Source organism: Sitophilus oryzae, unplaced genomic scaffold, assembly GCF_002938485.1.
Source record: "Sitophilus oryzae breed Bouriz unplaced genomic scaffold, Soryzae_2.0 scaffold_177_pilon_pilon, whole genome shotgun sequence".
Classification (NCBI taxonomy): Eukaryota; Metazoa; Arthropoda; class Insecta; order Coleoptera; family Curculionidae; genus Sitophilus; species Sitophilus oryzae.
Window position 1 is genome coordinate 4,465,870 of NW_022146479.1, and position 17,767 is coordinate 4,483,636.

At 31.4% G+C, this 17,767-nt stretch overlaps 1 protein-coding gene across 5 annotated transcripts in view; it reads right to left on the minus strand.

Moving 5' to 3' along the window:
- LOC115882518 (kinesin-like protein KIF13A) overlaps nucleotides 1–17,767 on the minus strand; it is a 39,152-nt gene that overhangs the window by 11,593 nt on the left and 9,792 nt on the right. For all 5 annotated transcript variants that reach the window (XM_030900624.1, XM_030900627.1, XM_030900626.1 and 2 more), the window contains exons 4-8: nucleotides 9,288–9,442; nucleotides 9,117–9,230; nucleotides 6,010–6,582; nucleotides 4,485–4,998; nucleotides 11–154 (exon numbers count right to left, since the gene is read on the minus strand). In XM_030900624.1, coding sequence (XP_030756484.1) covers nucleotides 11–154; nucleotides 4,485–4,998; nucleotides 6,010–6,582; nucleotides 9,117–9,230; nucleotides 9,288–9,442 — 1,500 coding nt within the window. The remainder of the gene's footprint in view (nucleotides 1–10; nucleotides 155–4,484; nucleotides 4,999–6,009; nucleotides 6,583–9,116; nucleotides 9,231–9,287; nucleotides 9,443–17,767) is intronic.

The window sequence follows — 17,767 nt, forward strand, 5'->3', positions numbered from 1 at the left end:
CAAATCTCACCTTGTTTGTCCTCCTCATGTTGTTTTTCTAGTCTCTCAATAGCAGCTTGAATAGGATCATTACTCATTTCATTAGACATGAGTTCATCCCTCGCAAAATTATAATCTATATATTGAGCGGGTGTTTGAGGCTCAGACACGGCAGCTGGAACGTTATGGAAGATCAGGAATATATACAATATACAGGGTGGTCCGAACTGTATTCCGGAAACTCCGGCGCATATTCTGCAGATAAAAATAAGTAAAAAAGTTCGTATAAATGTATGTCCTAAAATGCTTAGTTTCGGAGATACAGGGTGTAGAAGTTTCATTTTTATTTCGATTTTTTCCAAATAATTTCTGAAGTAAAGTCAATATTTGAATGAAAATTGGTGTCTGGAAGTTTTTTGACACGAGAAATTTGATTTTGATGTCAATATGGCTCCTACTAGTAGAGGGCGCCACCTACATATTTTTTAACCGGTTTGAAGAGTAATAACTTTTCGTCCGTACCTGTATAAAACTACTGAGTAAAAAATATACATTTACGAGGTTTTTTACTTAAAAAAGGTTTCTTGGTAAAAATCGCTACGAGTAATGGTTTTCGAGATATTTGGAATCGAAATTATCAATACGTCATCATTGACATTAATTAAACATGTTGGCTAAATCGTTATTAGACTGAAATCATAAATATGAAATGTATTTGTGCCAAAAGTTCAACAGAAACTGTTTTATTATAATTTTTTTGCAGAAACATTAATGATTAATTTAAAAAAATAGAAATTTCCCAAATTTATTATTTCAGTGAAATAATAACTATCTACTCAACGTGTTTATTTTTAGTCAATAATGACATGTATTGACTATTTTCATTCTAAATATCTTAAGAACGGTTGCTCGTAGCGATTTTTACAAAGAGATATTTTTTACGTAAACAGTCATAGAGATGTATATTTTTTCACTCGGTAGTTTTATACAGGTACGGACAAAAAGTTATTACGCTTTAAAACAGTTAAAACACATGCAGGTGGCGCCCTCTACTAGTAAGAGTCATATTGACATCAAGATCAAATTTCTCATGTCAAAAAACTCCCAGACACCAATTTTCATCCAAATATTGACGTTACGTCAGAAATTATTTAGAAAAAATCGAAATAAAAATAAATGAAACTTGTATCTCTGAAACTAAGCATTTTAGGACCTAGATTTATACGAATTTTTTTACTTATTTTTATCTGCAGAATATGCTGCCGAAGTTTCCGGAATACATATTACCGGTAAAAAGTATCCGGAATACAATTCGGACCACCTTGTATATACAACAGGTTTTCTACCACATTACGCTCATCTGGTTGACATATTTTTTTTGTTTGTGATATAGAGAACACGGGGTGTCTGAGAATCTTGACTATTACGACACATTAGTGAATCTTTCAAACTTTAAATATTCGAATCGATACAAGAGTTATTAAAAATAAGGGCACACTATTATTATCTAACCAAACCAAACCAATCCAATCTATTATAGATAAATGTACCTAGATATTAGAAATGTGTGATTGTTGTTTCTCTAATTGTTTAAATGATCAAACACCTAAAATGGATTTACTTAAAAAATAGAGAAATAGAGTCATAAAACTAATTAGAAAATAGAGTCATAAATAAAGACTGACGTGTTCTGGTTTGACCTCATTGAATTATAAATTTTTCTTCCATATTCCACATTTTATCTATTAAATCTATTATTTTATAACAACTCTTATTATATATTCCCGAAGACTTGCTTAGGGCAATGTTAAGCAATGTTCTTTTTTGGTAATTAAAAAAATAAAAATATATTTGTTTTGGTTAAGTGTTATATACTGGATATTATTTATTGTAATAGTAACTTCAAAAACATACTTGGTTAGTCGGGATATCAAAATATCTTATTTATATGATAAATTTACTTCAGTCTAATAAAACTTTGTATAACTGATAGGTAGATCCCAACAGTTGTGAACTTATAGTCCAAAATTATTAATTTAATAAGCCCTAGGATAAATTCGTCAAAGCTTGAAGTTAAATCCTGAACCTATTTATAGATAGGGAAATAAACTTTTCTAAATTCGTTAGGTATTCAATAAATTTGGGCTAACATCTTATTAAGAATTATTGCAAACGACTTGGAGCCTGCAATTTTTCCTAAGTATTCGTCGATAGGTCATCTTCCCAGTGGAAGAAAATAAGTGTTTGCTTTTCTAATTTTCCATGTTAAAATTTCCACCATGTTACAATTTAAATATCCAGCCGGGGCGGCTTGTCCTATGAGGCAGATGAGGCAGTGCCTCACCAATACATTTGTTCTTTAATCACAATTTTATATTTTTTTCCCTATTTGCATCAATAATAATTGTATTTTTTATCCGTCATTCTACAATAAATTACGTCGATGGTATTCCTTTAAACGCGCTTCCTTTCCCATATGCGACAAACTCGACGATATATATATCCATCTCATTTGTTCTTTAAGAAGTATATGTACAGAGGTTTGCCTCTCGCCTTTCCTTGTCTAATGTATTGTGGTATATCGCATTGACGGAGCGACAGCGTTCACTGGAATCTTAAATCTATAGAATGAAAAGAAAAAGCATAGGCAAAACCTTTAGTTGAAGAGAGATAAAATGTATGGAGTAGTAGCGCGTAAAAAGACCGTTTTGAGGCGAGCCTCAAATGTAAATTTAAACCTTAAAAGCCGTTCGTTAAAAATATGTACCACTTCCCGATCAGTCCGAGAGATTTTAGGCGACAGGCTGAAAATGCAGAATTGTATTATTTGGGAATTTGTATTAGTTTGAATCACAGTTTGAATTAACTCTGCCGGTTATTGCACTGTTTTGTCTCTAATTAATTAATATATACGTTTTTTAATGTGAATTGCATGTTTAATTACTCGTCTTACTGATTACAACATATTAAGTAAATACCTAAAAATTGGGCAGTGACTTGTTGATTGATATGATGATTTAGAGGGACCATGCATCATCAGAGGACTTTCCCAGGCAAAGTTTTTCGAATTCGAATCATTTCTAGATAAATTGTGTACTCGTATAGTGAAAAAGTAAAGCAACCTGTTACAGAGATTTAATTTTGTTTTATTTTTATAGGATGGGTAGAAAAACAAAATTTTACCATACAGAGTAAAATATAAGACAAAATATCCTGAGGTCGCTTTGATAAAAATTTACTGTTGCAATAGCCCTATGTAATAGGTACCGTATGATCGAAAAAAAACGGCGTCCAGTTGGCTTGAAAATGACGATCGATGACATTTTCCATATAATTTTACATATAAAATGACAGCGATCTTCATTTCATAGCCATCGCTGACGCCGTTTTTATTCGATCATACGGTATAATACTGCGAATTATATTACATAAGGCTTAAGGCAACTGCTAAAAATTTAGAAATATTTTAAATACAAAAATGTGCGCTTTTTAAGTCTGTAGGCATCTAAAATACTAAAAATAATATACAGTGTGTATTGCATTTAAAAAAATTGAGATATAGCATTATAATATTGCAATGTTGGCCGTGCCATAAAAAAATCCCTGTATAAAAAATAATGTAAATTTTTCTCGGATTTCTTCTTTTGTTCTACATACCTCGCTATATACATACTTAAGCAATAATATATCAATAAGTTAAATTCACTCCAGGTTTTTACCGCTTTTTAAAAAATGAAAATGTTCAAATATGAATTATCATGGAAATCCCGCATATATAGTGTTTCAAATAAATCAATAGTGTGATGTATGCTGAATTCTATGCTGAACCCAATTCTGTACAGAAAAATGGTAATGCGATTGCAATTTTAAAGAAAATATTTTTTAGGATATGCACTTTTTTTATATAGAACTTTTTTTTCATATATTTGTCAACTACGAAGATATTATTGGACTTCCTCGTACTAATGGTCACCCTATATATATACTAATAAAAATTCTCTTCTAATGTGCCTCACCATCTTCCAGTGCTACGAGCCGCCCCTGATATCCAGTGTAAAAAATGACAATTTGTTCCTTATATAAATATAAGTAATAAAATAATTCTACAATGTGATATGCTAATAATGCTCATATCTGTCGAGAGCTTCCAGCACTTGGACAAAAGACAAGTCTAGGCTATGTAATAAAACGAAGCCGATTTTGAGAGGAATCTATATCTGTAAAAAGCTAATTCAATAATCCTCGTTTTAATGAAACAGATACCCGCATCCTTCGTCAACAAGAAGAGTCTGCTTAGTATTGTTTGATCTAGACACTAAATGATCTTCTGTCTTATATCATAAAAAAGAAACTTGTCTCATTGTAATACATTTTAATACTGTCAGATAACTTTTCACAATATAAACACTGCCTACCAGATGAATTCGGTTCATAAAGAATTAGAGAGATAAAAATAAAATGACTAAACTATGACTAAAGTTCCGCAGCAAAAAAAACATACTTACCGATCGACCTAGGGCAATTAATTCTAAAATAATGATGGTTTCCCCACACAATCCTGTCGCCATTTCTCAAAGAAGTTTTCTGTGTAACCTGCGACCCATTTACGCAAGACCTGGCATTGGCAAGAGGTTCAAGGAACAATCCATTCTCTTCAATCGTTATAATACAATGTTCTGGCTGGATACCAAGTCCGGATAGCTGTATATCCGGTTCAAAATCCGAGCCTGTCGTTTTCTGTCCGACTACCGTGCGCTCTTTTAAGTAATACACCAATAATTCGTTCAAATAAGGGTCGGCGTTTAAATTCACGAGGTAATATTTGTTCTTTTCGACCTTAATCCCCGAATCCTGTATGCTAATACCCATTTTTTCGAGCGCTTGCTGTCTCTCGTTTTGTATCCTTTCCGTTTTAATCAGTTTCTCTTCCCAGGTTTGAGAAACTTCTTTGAAAAGTTTCTCGCTTTCGCTCAACTTCTGATGGATATCCACTCGTTGTGTATCACCTACCGGTGATCCCTATATATTAAATTTAGAATATAAAAAGGAATAAAATTAACATTTCATATAATTTACACTGATATAAATAACAATGCCGTCCAAAGCGATAAAAATATTCACTCACCGGCACGAAAAACGGGTCCCTTAAAATTTTGATGTATTTCAAAGTTTTATAAATTGTGTTTTAGCGGACGGATTTTGATGTTCTTGTAAGCAATTTGTAGCTATATTATTTTACTTTTAATTATCTCTTTCTAAATTGAAAATGAAACACACTGTGGAATATTTTAAAAAGGCAAGAGATTTGAAAATCATTTTTTCGATAGTTTATTTTTTGGTTCATCTCAATAACTTTTTTTTGAAGATATTCGCTTTTAAAGAAGACACTAATATTTTTTCGTTATTTCTACATTAAACCCATGTCTTTGCAGTCAAGAGGCCTATTATATTATAGTGTTCATAATATGCTAGACGCTCAGGAAGCTTCGTATGAGAACTGCGAATCGAAACGATCGAATTATTGCAAGTTTATCGTTAAGAAACCGCCATTTGCCCGCTTTTTCAATTTGTAATGAATTGCACCTAAAGAACGTACCTACATGTAAGTGAACGGACAGTAAAAAGAATTCGTTTCGAAGGCCTGCTTCGGTTGTGGTCCCGAAGCAGTCCTTAGGCTGTTGACTAGGACCAAAAGCCAAGGCATGGTTTTAATGTAAAAATTACGAAAAAATGTTAGTTCCTTCTTCAAAAGCGAATATCTCGAACAAAAATAAAGCTATTGAGATGAACCAAAAAACATACTATGGAGAAAGGATGTACCTAGATAATAAAGAGATTTCTAAATTCCTTGCTTCCCTCGTATAATTGACATAAAATGAAATAAAAATATATTATAAAATGATTGAAAATATATTAAACTCGAAAATACATAAAAGTTTTAAGGTGCCAGTGAGTGTAGCTTTAGTACACTGTAGTTGATTTGTGTTATTTTTAAGTCATTGGTGAAATAACAGAGAAACAAAAAATTACCGTAGCATGCTTCAGCATCTCTTTCAAAGCTTCCACTTCAGCTCGCAACTCCCTAATGATTCTGGCATTCGGATCTTCATTGATAACAGCGTGATTAACTATCCGCTTCGCCCTGTCCGCATATCGCAAAGTAGACAAAGTCTCCTCGTAGTTATCTGCAGCCGGTGATAAGGTCGCTACCATTACAGTCCTACTGTTTCCACCGAGGTTGTCCTTCAGCAACCAAGTTAATACCGAGTCTCTGTAAGGTACGAACTTATCCTTCTGTTTACCAGAGGACTGGTCGGCAAGCTTGGATATAACCAGGCCAAGGGTGGTCAGAGATTTGTTTATGTTTGATCCTTCCTTGAGGCGATCTCCCACAGCGCCAGTTTTCACAGCTCTTTCTGAGCCAGCCAAGTCGACCAGCGACATTCGACTGACTTTTTCACCGCTTACACCGCTTTTCGTGTCTGTCAGTGTTTGTGTAAGGATTACGGTGAATACCGCATGAGATCGTGAGGATTCGCTGTTCATGTTTGTCGCCGCTACTGTTCTTGATTTGTTACCTTCTGCCATTAAATTGTCGATATCCTGAAATATTTAATGGAAATCTGTTATGCTGAAACGAATATGATAGGAACTACGAGACCAGGGCCCGTATTCTGTAACTTTAAAAACGCTAAGCGCTTTTAGACGCTCAGCGTATATGACGTTAATTTTCGCTAAGCCCGCACTTAATTAACGATTTCGGTATTCTCGTCTGACACGCTTAGCGTCTTTATTGATTGCGCTGACCGCTTTGAAAACGGTTGCCTTAACGGATCATTTTGTTTGTCGAACTGTCAGTGAAAATCGAAAAAATTGTGATTTTCTCCGTTATCCTCTTTAGTGAAAATTACTAATTCTTCTATAAATTCCTAATAAGTAATTGATAATTTACGACTTGGCAGCTATAAATATTGTTCAAAACATCGAAAATGCTGAGAAGCGTCTTCAACACATCCTTCGTATAATAAGAATAATGACATATCCATAGAAAAATAGCTTGACATAACTCAACAATAGGTTATGAAGTTCACGTAACAATAGCTTTTTTCGGGTTCTTGTTATTACCGATTCTGAGCCGTCCTAGAACTCTGCAGCGCATGCGCAAATGAAATAATGTCTTCATATTTCCTTCTGCGCATACGCATCACAGTTCTAGGACAGTTCAGAATCGGTAATAACAAGAACCCGAACAAAGCTATTGACATTTTTCATTGTTACATCCGTCAGTTATCAACTTTTGACTATTATCTACATTAGAAATTGTGATGTTGCCACTATATGTGCTCAACGCGTATCCAGAACACGATTCGCATGGCAACGAGAATACCAAAATCGACTGCCTTGCGTTTCGCTGATCGAAAATTTGCGCTCACCGCTTTGAAAGTTTTTATGTCAAAGTTACAGAATTCGGGTCCTGGACAATCGTTACAATCAAATTTAATTTTTTTTAATACCCTAAACACACATTGGACATCACATTGGTTCCGTGTTGAGAAACTAGACATAGTGCCAGAATAACTGTAGCACATAAAGTAAACAAGTTCGTATAAATGTATGTCCTAAAATGCTTAGTTTCGGAGATACAGGGTGTAGAAGTTTCATTTTTATTTCGATTTTTTCCAAATAATTTCTGAAGTAACGTCAATGTTTGGATGAAAATTGGTGTCTGGGAGTTCTTTGACATGAGAAATTTGATTTTATGTCAATATGACTCTTATTTGTAGGGGGCGCCACCTACATGGGCTTTAACTGTTTTGAAGAGTAATATCTTTTCTTCCATACCTGTATAAAACTAGTGATTGAAAAAATATACATTTTCGTTATTTTTTACGTAAAAAAGGAGTCTTTGTAAAAATGGCTACGAGCAACCGTTTTCAAGATATTTAGAATGGAAATAGTCAATATATGCCATTATTTACAAAAAATAAACATGTTGAGTAGAAAGTTATTTGACTGAAATGGTAAATTTGGGAACTTTTAATTAATCCCAAAATTTTCTTCGAAAAAATTATGATAAAGCAGTTTCTGTTGAACTTTTAGAACAAAACCATTTCAAATTTATTATTTTAGTCTAATAACTATTTAGTGTCAACATGTTTAATTCATGTCAATGATGATCACGTATTGATTGTTTCGATTCCAAATATTTTGAGAACCATTACCCGCGGCGATTTTTATCAAGTGTGTATATTTTTTACTAATTAGTTTTATATAGGTACGGACGAAAAATTATTACTCTTCAAAGCGGTTAAAAAATATGAAGGTGGTGTCCACTACAAGTAGGAATCATGATGACATCCAAATCAAATTTTCATCCCAATATGGACGTTAGTTCAGGAATTATTTAGAAAATATCGAAATAAAAATGAAATTTCTACACTCTGTATCTCCGAAACTAAGCATTTTAGCTCATGAAATTATTAGAACTTTTTCGTCTATTTTTATCTGCGGAATATGCTACCGAAGTCGAAAAGGAAGCTTTAAATCTTACAAGTTGATATGAACTTTTTGTTTTATTTTTGCAAGTTCTATCGTCTATTAAATTTTCCCGATTAAAATCTGAGACACCCTGTATAATAGGTTTAATTAAAATATAGAATAAAATACATAAGCCGTTTTATTTTTATGTAAAAATTTGAATTATAATTTGTTTGTCCGCCTTCAGGATATTCTAGAATTATTTCTCTTCATCCGATAAAATTTTAAGTTCAATACTAATAAAATTTCATTACATTTTTACAATCAATATATTTTTTGGAAATATCGTTTATTTAAAAATAGCCCGATTTACAATGTCTGATAAATTCCTTAATAGTCTGGTCTAGAATTAATTAAACTGGCATTTCATTAACATCAAAAATTTATTAAGATTTCACTCAGTACATTTCAATTATGTTTAAATTATGTTATTCTACAATTTATATTTTTATATTTATAAATATCTTGAGAGGACCAATTTAGGAAACTTTCACCGAAAAATATCTAAATGTAAATAAACATTAACATACTTTTTCTTAAATTCATATAATTAGAAAGACGAGTGAGGTGAATAATTAAAAATTGTTCTAAAAACTCACCAGAAATGACGTGACTGCTAATTGGGACAAACCATCTACATAAGGACCCAACACATTGTGCTCTCTTACTTTCAGTGACTGTTTGTTGGTTTGAGGATCTAACAAGTCGTGTACCTATTAAAATTATAATAAATCATCTCATTATTTATGAGAATAACGACGATAATTTACCCGTTCATTATAGATTTCCATATAACTAACTTCAACTTTATAAGACAACTCAGAATTTTGTCTTTCGGCTATTAAGCCGAATAATGTGTCACATAGCCTTGGTATAATGCCCTTGCTGTCTTGCGATCCCATCATAGTATACGACTTGCCCGATCCTGAAATAGTAAAGGATTATTATTATACATACAGGGTGGCCCCTCTCATACGCCGCGGAGGCTCCAAGGAGAAGGACAGTTTGTATTGAAATGAAATTTTGTGAGCATATGTAGGTTAATTCAGGGCACTTTTTAAAAATATAGAGAGTTCTACAGGGTGTCCCCAAAAAAAGTTACATATCAAAGTTGTGTTTTTTGTAATGGAACACCCTATATATTAATTGATTTTCGGATTCTAGGAGAAAAATAAAGGTGAGTTTTATAAGAGAAGTATATGACTAAAATGTAGGTTTTTGACATATTTAACATTTTCTAGAAATAAAGAACAATTTCTAAATTACAATAAAAGCTACCTAAATTGGAATTTACCCGGTGTAGCCTAATATGTAGTTAAACTAACTATTCTACTTTAAATCAAATTAATACTTGATCCAAAAAGTTATACAGGGTGAGACAAAATTAATATTGAACATTGGTCACCTTTAAAAGCATGTTACTCTCTTATTTTAAATGGAACACCCAGTATATTATTCCGATATTTAAAGGAGAATTCCTGTCTCTTCAAAATACTATTAAGGTTGCCTAAAGATTTTCCTAGATATTTTCATTTACATGATTTGATCTGAGTAGATCTTTATTATTTGATAAAACCTAGGTGGCTGTGATATGTCTGACTTACGTTACTTCAACATAGCTGTCTAATTAGTTCAACTTTAATAACTAGTTATAATTTTTTGTCAGTTAAAACAAAAAAAAATTCTCAGGAATTTGCCGAAAATGCAAACTTATCCTACATCAGAGAGAATTGATATGATTCTATTAGTTGGTGAATGCAGTGTGCATTCACCAATTAATAGAATAGTTAAATGCTCCTGATTTTATCTAGTCTGGGTTTTTTATGGGGATATGTTAAAGACAGTGTTTAAAAAACTCGACCAACTAGTGTCGACAGCATGAGATAAATTAATGTAGCTGCATTTTCCGGTAAAACTCCATATATGCCTTTTAAAATGAAAAGATCCTTTTGAAAAGACAATCATTTTATGCAGATAACAGTAAAGGAAGCATTTTGAGCATTTGATTTCATCCAGCTAATTTTTGTCGCATAATTATAGGTTTATATCTAGTTTTAATTCTGTAATAATTATAATATGTTTTAAACGTGTATTTTTTTATTACTCTTGAGTATTTTACTCCACAATCTTTAATTTTTGTTAAATTAATAAAAGGTATATCACACAGCCACCTAGATTTGTTCAAATAATAAAGATTTACTGACGTAAAATCATAAAAATTAAAATATCTGGGAAAATCTTTGTCTGAGGGGTAGGCAACCTTAATAATTTTTTGAAGATATATAAATTCCCCATTGAACACCGGAAAACTATACTGGGTGTTCCATTTAAAATAAAGAAGTAACTTGCTTTTAAAAGTACTAATGTTCCATATTAATTTTGTCTCACCCTGTATAACCTTTCCGGTTAAATTTCAATTTGGTTTAACTTACAATGGTTACTGTAATTAAATATCAGGCTATACAAGGTCAACTAAAATTTAGGTAGCTGTTATCGAAATTTAAAATTTACTCCTTATTTTCACAAAATGTGAAATATGTCAAAATCCTTAGATTTTAGGTATATGCTTCTTTAATAAAACTCACCTTTATTTTTTTCCTAGAATCCGAAAATCAATTAATATATAGGGTGTTCCATTAAAAAAAACACAACTTTGATGTGTAACTTTTTTTGGGGACACCTTGTATAATTCTATATTTTTTTATAAAATGCTTTTAGTTAACCTACATATGCTGCCAAAATTTCATTTCGATATAAACTACCGTTCTCCTTGGAGCTTCCGCGGCGTATGAGAGGCGCCACCCTGTATATAGCGGGTGTTTGTCAAAAGTGGCTCACCCCTATAATTTTTTTATTTTTATCCGATAAAAAAACAAGATTTGTTATGTTCGTAAATGAAATAAATCGGGACTGACTGGCCTATTCAGATACTTTTGGACACTTGCTGTTTCAACGGAAATGACTATAACTTTTGAATTTTAAACGGTATCCTAGGTATATCTATTTACTTTATTTGATAGAAAATGACACTCTGAATAGAATGACATATATGTCAACTTTTGACATTCACGCTTAGAAAAAATCATATTTTAAATTTCAATCTAGAGTGCCTAAATTTTAATCAAGGAGCCTCGAAAAAATAGATTTGATCGTCTAATGTTTTTGGTGTCTTGTCCTGGCCGGTTAAAATATACCCAAATCGTATTTTTAATCATATCTCAATTTTTTCAACTGGAACAAGGGTGGCTTATTAGCATTTTTTATTTGCTTATTTCATTATTTCCTGTGAAACAGGAAGTGATGAATACATCAATCAATCCTAATTTATGTCATATATACTAACATACCAAATCTCGTTTTTTATCAGAAAAAATAAAAAAGTTATAAAAAAATTTAAATACAGATACCAGAAAAAATACTAAAACTAAAATTTTTTTCTAATTTTACATCAAGAAACAAAAAAAATAAGTACAAAAAACAACGTCTTATTTACTAAGAAAAACAAATATGCTTGTGTATGCCCAAGGGAACATCTAATAAAGAATTATTTTGGTAAAATAATGATTTCAGGTAACATCAAAAAACAAGAAATATTTTTTCCTGTAGAGAAAATTATAACTGAGGATAGGATACAATATTTAGATATTCAATAAACAATTTATTTGTTATTTGAAACTTGCTTGTTGGTTTGACAAATTACAGTAGCTAATAATGGCATACAATATCAACTAAAATGGCATAGTAGAAAGCATAGCAAAATTTCTTTATATACAAAATATACCGAGTGATATTATTCGAGCATGAACAGTAACTTGATAATTATATAAAAGAAAATTGTATTGCATATGCCCTGGCTCCTTATATAGGTAAAATATATTCCTTAAAAAACTATATCGCCAAATAAAGCTGAAAGGCATAGTTGCTCTTCTAAAAGGCATTACCACATAAAACGTATATTACAAACTTCGATTACAGATGTTTCAGTCCATAGATGTTTTATTTACAAAGTTTTTGTGCAATTTGATGAATTATTGATCCACTTCACATCAGTTGCGTGTTCATTAGTTTCAGTCACACCCTTCATTTTAATCCTAGCTGTAGGACATAATATCTAATATTGTTTTAGTAATTACAACATATTTCCTTCCTACAGGTTATTTTCCGTTCCATACAACTAATATAAAAAGTAAATACAACTCTAGACAATAAACCATTTGTTGCACATTCTATGGTAAATTTAAAATTCAGTTTAAAAAAATTAACTTGTATTACGTAATTCTCTCAATTTATTTTAAAATACAAATAAAGATTTTCATTTAAAAAAATACAACAGTTATCTTATTAACAACAATTGTCACCGATAAAATATCTATAGTAAAGGATTAACCATTAATATAAAAATAAAAACTTTACATTCCACAGCACACAGATATGCTCTCTCTCTCATTATCAGGAACAATTTATTAAGTGACATATGTATGTAACTGTGTCATAAGAGAAACGCCCTATAAAAAACTTAAGTAATATTACTACCAACGTTACTACCTTATCTGTATTTTTGTTTTTATTTAGTTTTATGTTAATTACTGTAGTCCGTTGCAGATAAGAAACCCTTTTAGTACACATAATATTTGCAAAATGCAAAAAATATGACTAATTATACAGTTGTTGATAAATATTGTTGTTTAATTAAATACGTCAATCACCCAGTAAATTAACAATGTCTTTATTGTACAAGAACTACTAGAACAAAATATGATTTTTTACCATAATAAATTTTGTTATTCTGTGTTGTGATTCTACAGACTTGGTGCATTCTCCGCCGGTGCTGTCACCATCGGAGAAAATCGTAAACAACTAGTATATACAAATACACGAGTTTAAATAGCGAGTATACGAAAATTTTATTATATAATTATTCTAAAAGTGTTAGGAAGTATAAAAGTAAATATTATGATATATTCAGAAGGTCTAACTTCTTCTTTCGGCCGTACCTCTATTAAAAGTATTAAAAAATATACATTTCAGCCATTTTTTACGTAAAAAATCCCTTGGTAAACATCGCTATGTGTAATGGTTCTCGAGATATTTGGAATCGAAATAATAAATACAGTTGTACAAATATAGGAGGAGACTTGGGGATAGCACCGGTCGCGTGTTATTTTATATTTCTCACGTCTCTAGCTATACTTGTTAAGTTGTACATGTCATCATTGACCAAAATTGAACTTGTTGAGTAGATATTTTAGACTGAAATCATAAATTTAAAATATTTTTGTGCCTAAAAGTTCAACAGAAACTATTTAAAAAAAAGTTCCAAGATTTATCATTTTGAATTTAATTGATTATTTTTGTCAAAGATGACATGAATGTACCTATAAATTTTCATTCGAAATATTATACATGTTGAGTTAGTCGTAGCGTTTTTTACCTAGGGGCATTTTTTTACGTAAAAAACGGACGAAATGTATATTTTTTCACTCAGTGGTTTTATACAGTTATAACCGAAAAGTTACTAGCCTCCAATCCAGTTAAAAAATTTCTCGTATTAAAAAACACCAAGACGCCAATTTTCATTCAAATATTTACATTAGTTCAGAAATTATTTGAAAAATATCGAAATAAATGAAATTTCTACACCCTGTATCTGCGAAATGAAGCCATTTTAGGACGTAAATTTATATGATTTTTTTTACTTATTTTTATCGGTAGAATATGCTGCCGAAGTTTCACGAATACCACCCTGTATGTGCATGAGAAGATAAAATAATGCATAAAGGTACATAATAAACTTATCATTTTAGAAGTACACACGATGTTTGCTTTTATGCGGATTGTATATAGCGAGATTATCGTTATATTCTATTTTATTTTACGTTTCCGTTTTATACTGAACAAAAGAAAAAAAACATTCATAAGTTATGGAACTTGTGAATGTTTTTTTTCTTTTGTACATATCACTGTATTTGGTATACCGTGTACAGCTGTAGCAAATTGTTCATTTTGAATAATATATACGAACTCGTTTTTGAGTTATGAGAGACACAAACTAGGGGATTCAATCCCGGGCAATTTTATGTTGTCGGGATCCCGGGATTCTTAACCCCGAAACTCGGGATCCCGGGATTCAATGCCGGGATTTCAGTAATGATGCTACCAATGTTACTTTCAAAAAACATTTTATTAAAATTCCTGGAGACAAACGGTACATTGTGAGACAGGAAATTGTAGAGAGAAACAAGCCAATAACATAGGATACAACATTTTAATGAACAGTGCTTTCCATAAAATCAATAAAATGAAAAATATACGAAATAAAATAAATGTACCGATTTCTTTCGAAAATCGACATCTATGAAAATATGAACCCTTCCTGGACACAAACGGTACATTGTGAGACAGGAAATTGTAGAGAGAAACAAGCCCTATAACATAGGATATAACATTTTAATGAACAGTGCTTTCCATAAAATCAATAAAATGAAAAATATACGAAATAAAATAAATGTACCGATTTCTTTCGAAAATCGACATCTATGAAAATATGAACCCTTCCTGGACACAAACGGTACGTTGTGAGACAGGAAATTGTAGAGAGAAACAAGCCCTATAACATAGGATACAACATTTTAATGAACAGTGCTTTTCATAAAATCAATAAAATGAAAAATATACGAAATAATATACATGTTCTGATTTCTTTCGAAAATCGACATCTATGAAACTATGAACCCTTCCTGGACACAAACGGTACATTGTGAGTAGGGGATTCAACCTCGGACAATTTTATGTTGTCAGGATCCCGGGATTCTTAACCCCGAATCTCGGGATTTCAGTAATAATGTTACCAATGTTACTTTCAAAGAACATTTTATTAAAATTAACGTTAATTAGTTAAAACAAAAACAAAGTCTTTGGAACACAAAAATAAGTAAATATTCTTCTTAAACAACATTAAACAAAAATTAAAAATCTCAAAGAAAACAAAAAAGAAACTGGACTGATATTATTCCATATTTTTAAAAAAAATAGCGCAAAAATATAATATTGTCTATTGTGTCATCTCCCATAGCAGAACGAAATTTTGTAACTATCAAGCCTGCTGACGAAAAACACCTTTCCGATTCTACACTTGTAGGCGGTATTGTACTTAAAAAATCAAAAGCTAGTTGTAAGTTTGTTCCACGTTGTCCACTCTTCTGGAACGTATCCATTTCATTTTTTATTTGGGCTTCCAAGTTTTCAGTTTTTGTTACTGGTGGCACTGTCATTCGATTTGACATTTTTTTGGTTAACGCTTCATCTAGCCTCTCCGAAAATGACACGTCATCATTTAAGGCCTGGTACCTGTTCTGAATAGTAGCAATTGGCAAATCTTCATCCGATTCCGAACTATCTGAAGAATCTAATATGATTTTACTTGTTATATCTAGTCGTTTTAAGAGGTTTGCTACTTCTTGTTTCAAAAGTTTTTTATTATTCCGGGAATCACCGACGTATCGCTTGTCGGCAGCGCGCGGCGGCGCTATAAGGAAAGGGTATTAAGATATTCTTTGAAGGAAATAAGGAATTCAACTAAAAGAGTTTTTGCATATACAACATTAAAAATAGCGTTTTACTATATTATATAAAATCCCGGGATCTGTTATTATTTTCCCGGGATCCCGGGATTGAAAAAATCCGATAAAAAACGTCGGGATCCCGGGATTGAATCCCCTAATACAAACATACTAAATTAGGTGAAAATTTAAAATAATCCGGATCTGGTCAAGACACTTCTACAGAAGCTATTGAAAAGTTTCAAATAAATTCGTCTGTAAAATAAAATTGGGAAAACTTCATACATCATTTTTAAAATGTACATGGGATTTTCTATGTATTAAATTAGTTAGTGTGAATACCATTCAGGAGGAGATTGTTTAAAGTTAAAATGAGATACGTATAAAAAGTTATATTTTTTTCCTAAAAATATACTATTCTTAAGATAATGATTCTGTTAAAAAAAAAAGGAAAACGGAAAACTAGGTCAAAATAAAATTTTCAGATAAAACTACTAGACGCAACCAGCAAGAAAAAAATCGGTGAGAAAAACAGCTTTCTTCCTTTGTAAGGTCGCCACCGAAATCAATACTATAAAAGGAAAGTTCAAGAACGCGGTTTTCCATCCCTTTACAACACAAAACATTCATTCTCACTCTTTCCGCAGGGTTAGTCAATAAAAATATATTTTAATCAAGATTTCATGCAAAAGTCAAAGCTTTAACGTCCCCTCGTAAAAATTAATCTGAATCTGAGCTCAGGGGCGGACGTAGATTTTTTTGGAGGGGTTCAATGTGGCAATAAATGGGATATTTTTTGAGTAATAAATAAGGTTGTTCAATATCTAAATTATATAGGTATGTAAGTATAAATTCTCCAAAAAGTACTATGTTCAAACATTGTCTACCAACAGGCAGACGTTTTTTTCTATTGTGGCGAGATTATTAATATAAATCCACAGAAAACAACCAGACAAAAACATGCCTTAGCATAATACAACAAAATAAATAAGAACAATAATGGACAAACAAATACAATGCAGAACACAACAAATAATGTAGATCTTAGAAATAATGACATTTTTAATTAGGTTTGCTAATATTTTATATACAGGGTGGTTCGAACTGTATTCCGGAAACTTCGGCAACATATTCTGCAGATAAAAATAAGTAAAAAAGTTATATATTATATGTATAAATGTATGTCCTAAAATGCTTAGTTTCGGAGATACAGGGTGTGGAAGTTTCATTTTTATTTCGATTTTTTCCAAATAATTTCTGATGTAACGTCAATACTTGGATGAAAATTGGTGTCTGGGAGTTTTTTGACATGAGAAATTTGATTTTGATGTCAATACGACTCCTAACTAGTAGAGGGCGCCACCTACATATTTTTTAACTGGTTTGAAGAGTAATAACTTTTCATCTGTACCTGTATAGAACTACTGAGTAAAAAAATATACATTTACGACTTTTTTTACGTCAAAAAAGGTGGTAAAACCGCTACGAGTAATGGTTTTCGAGATATTTGGAATAGAAATTATCAATACCTGTCATCATTGACATAAATTAAACATGTTGACTAAATAGTTATTAAGACTCAAATCATAAATTTGAAATGTTTTTCTGCCAAATATTCAACAGAAACTGTTTTATCATCATTTTTTGCAGAAAAATTTATGATTAATTTAAAAAAATAAGAATTTCCCAAA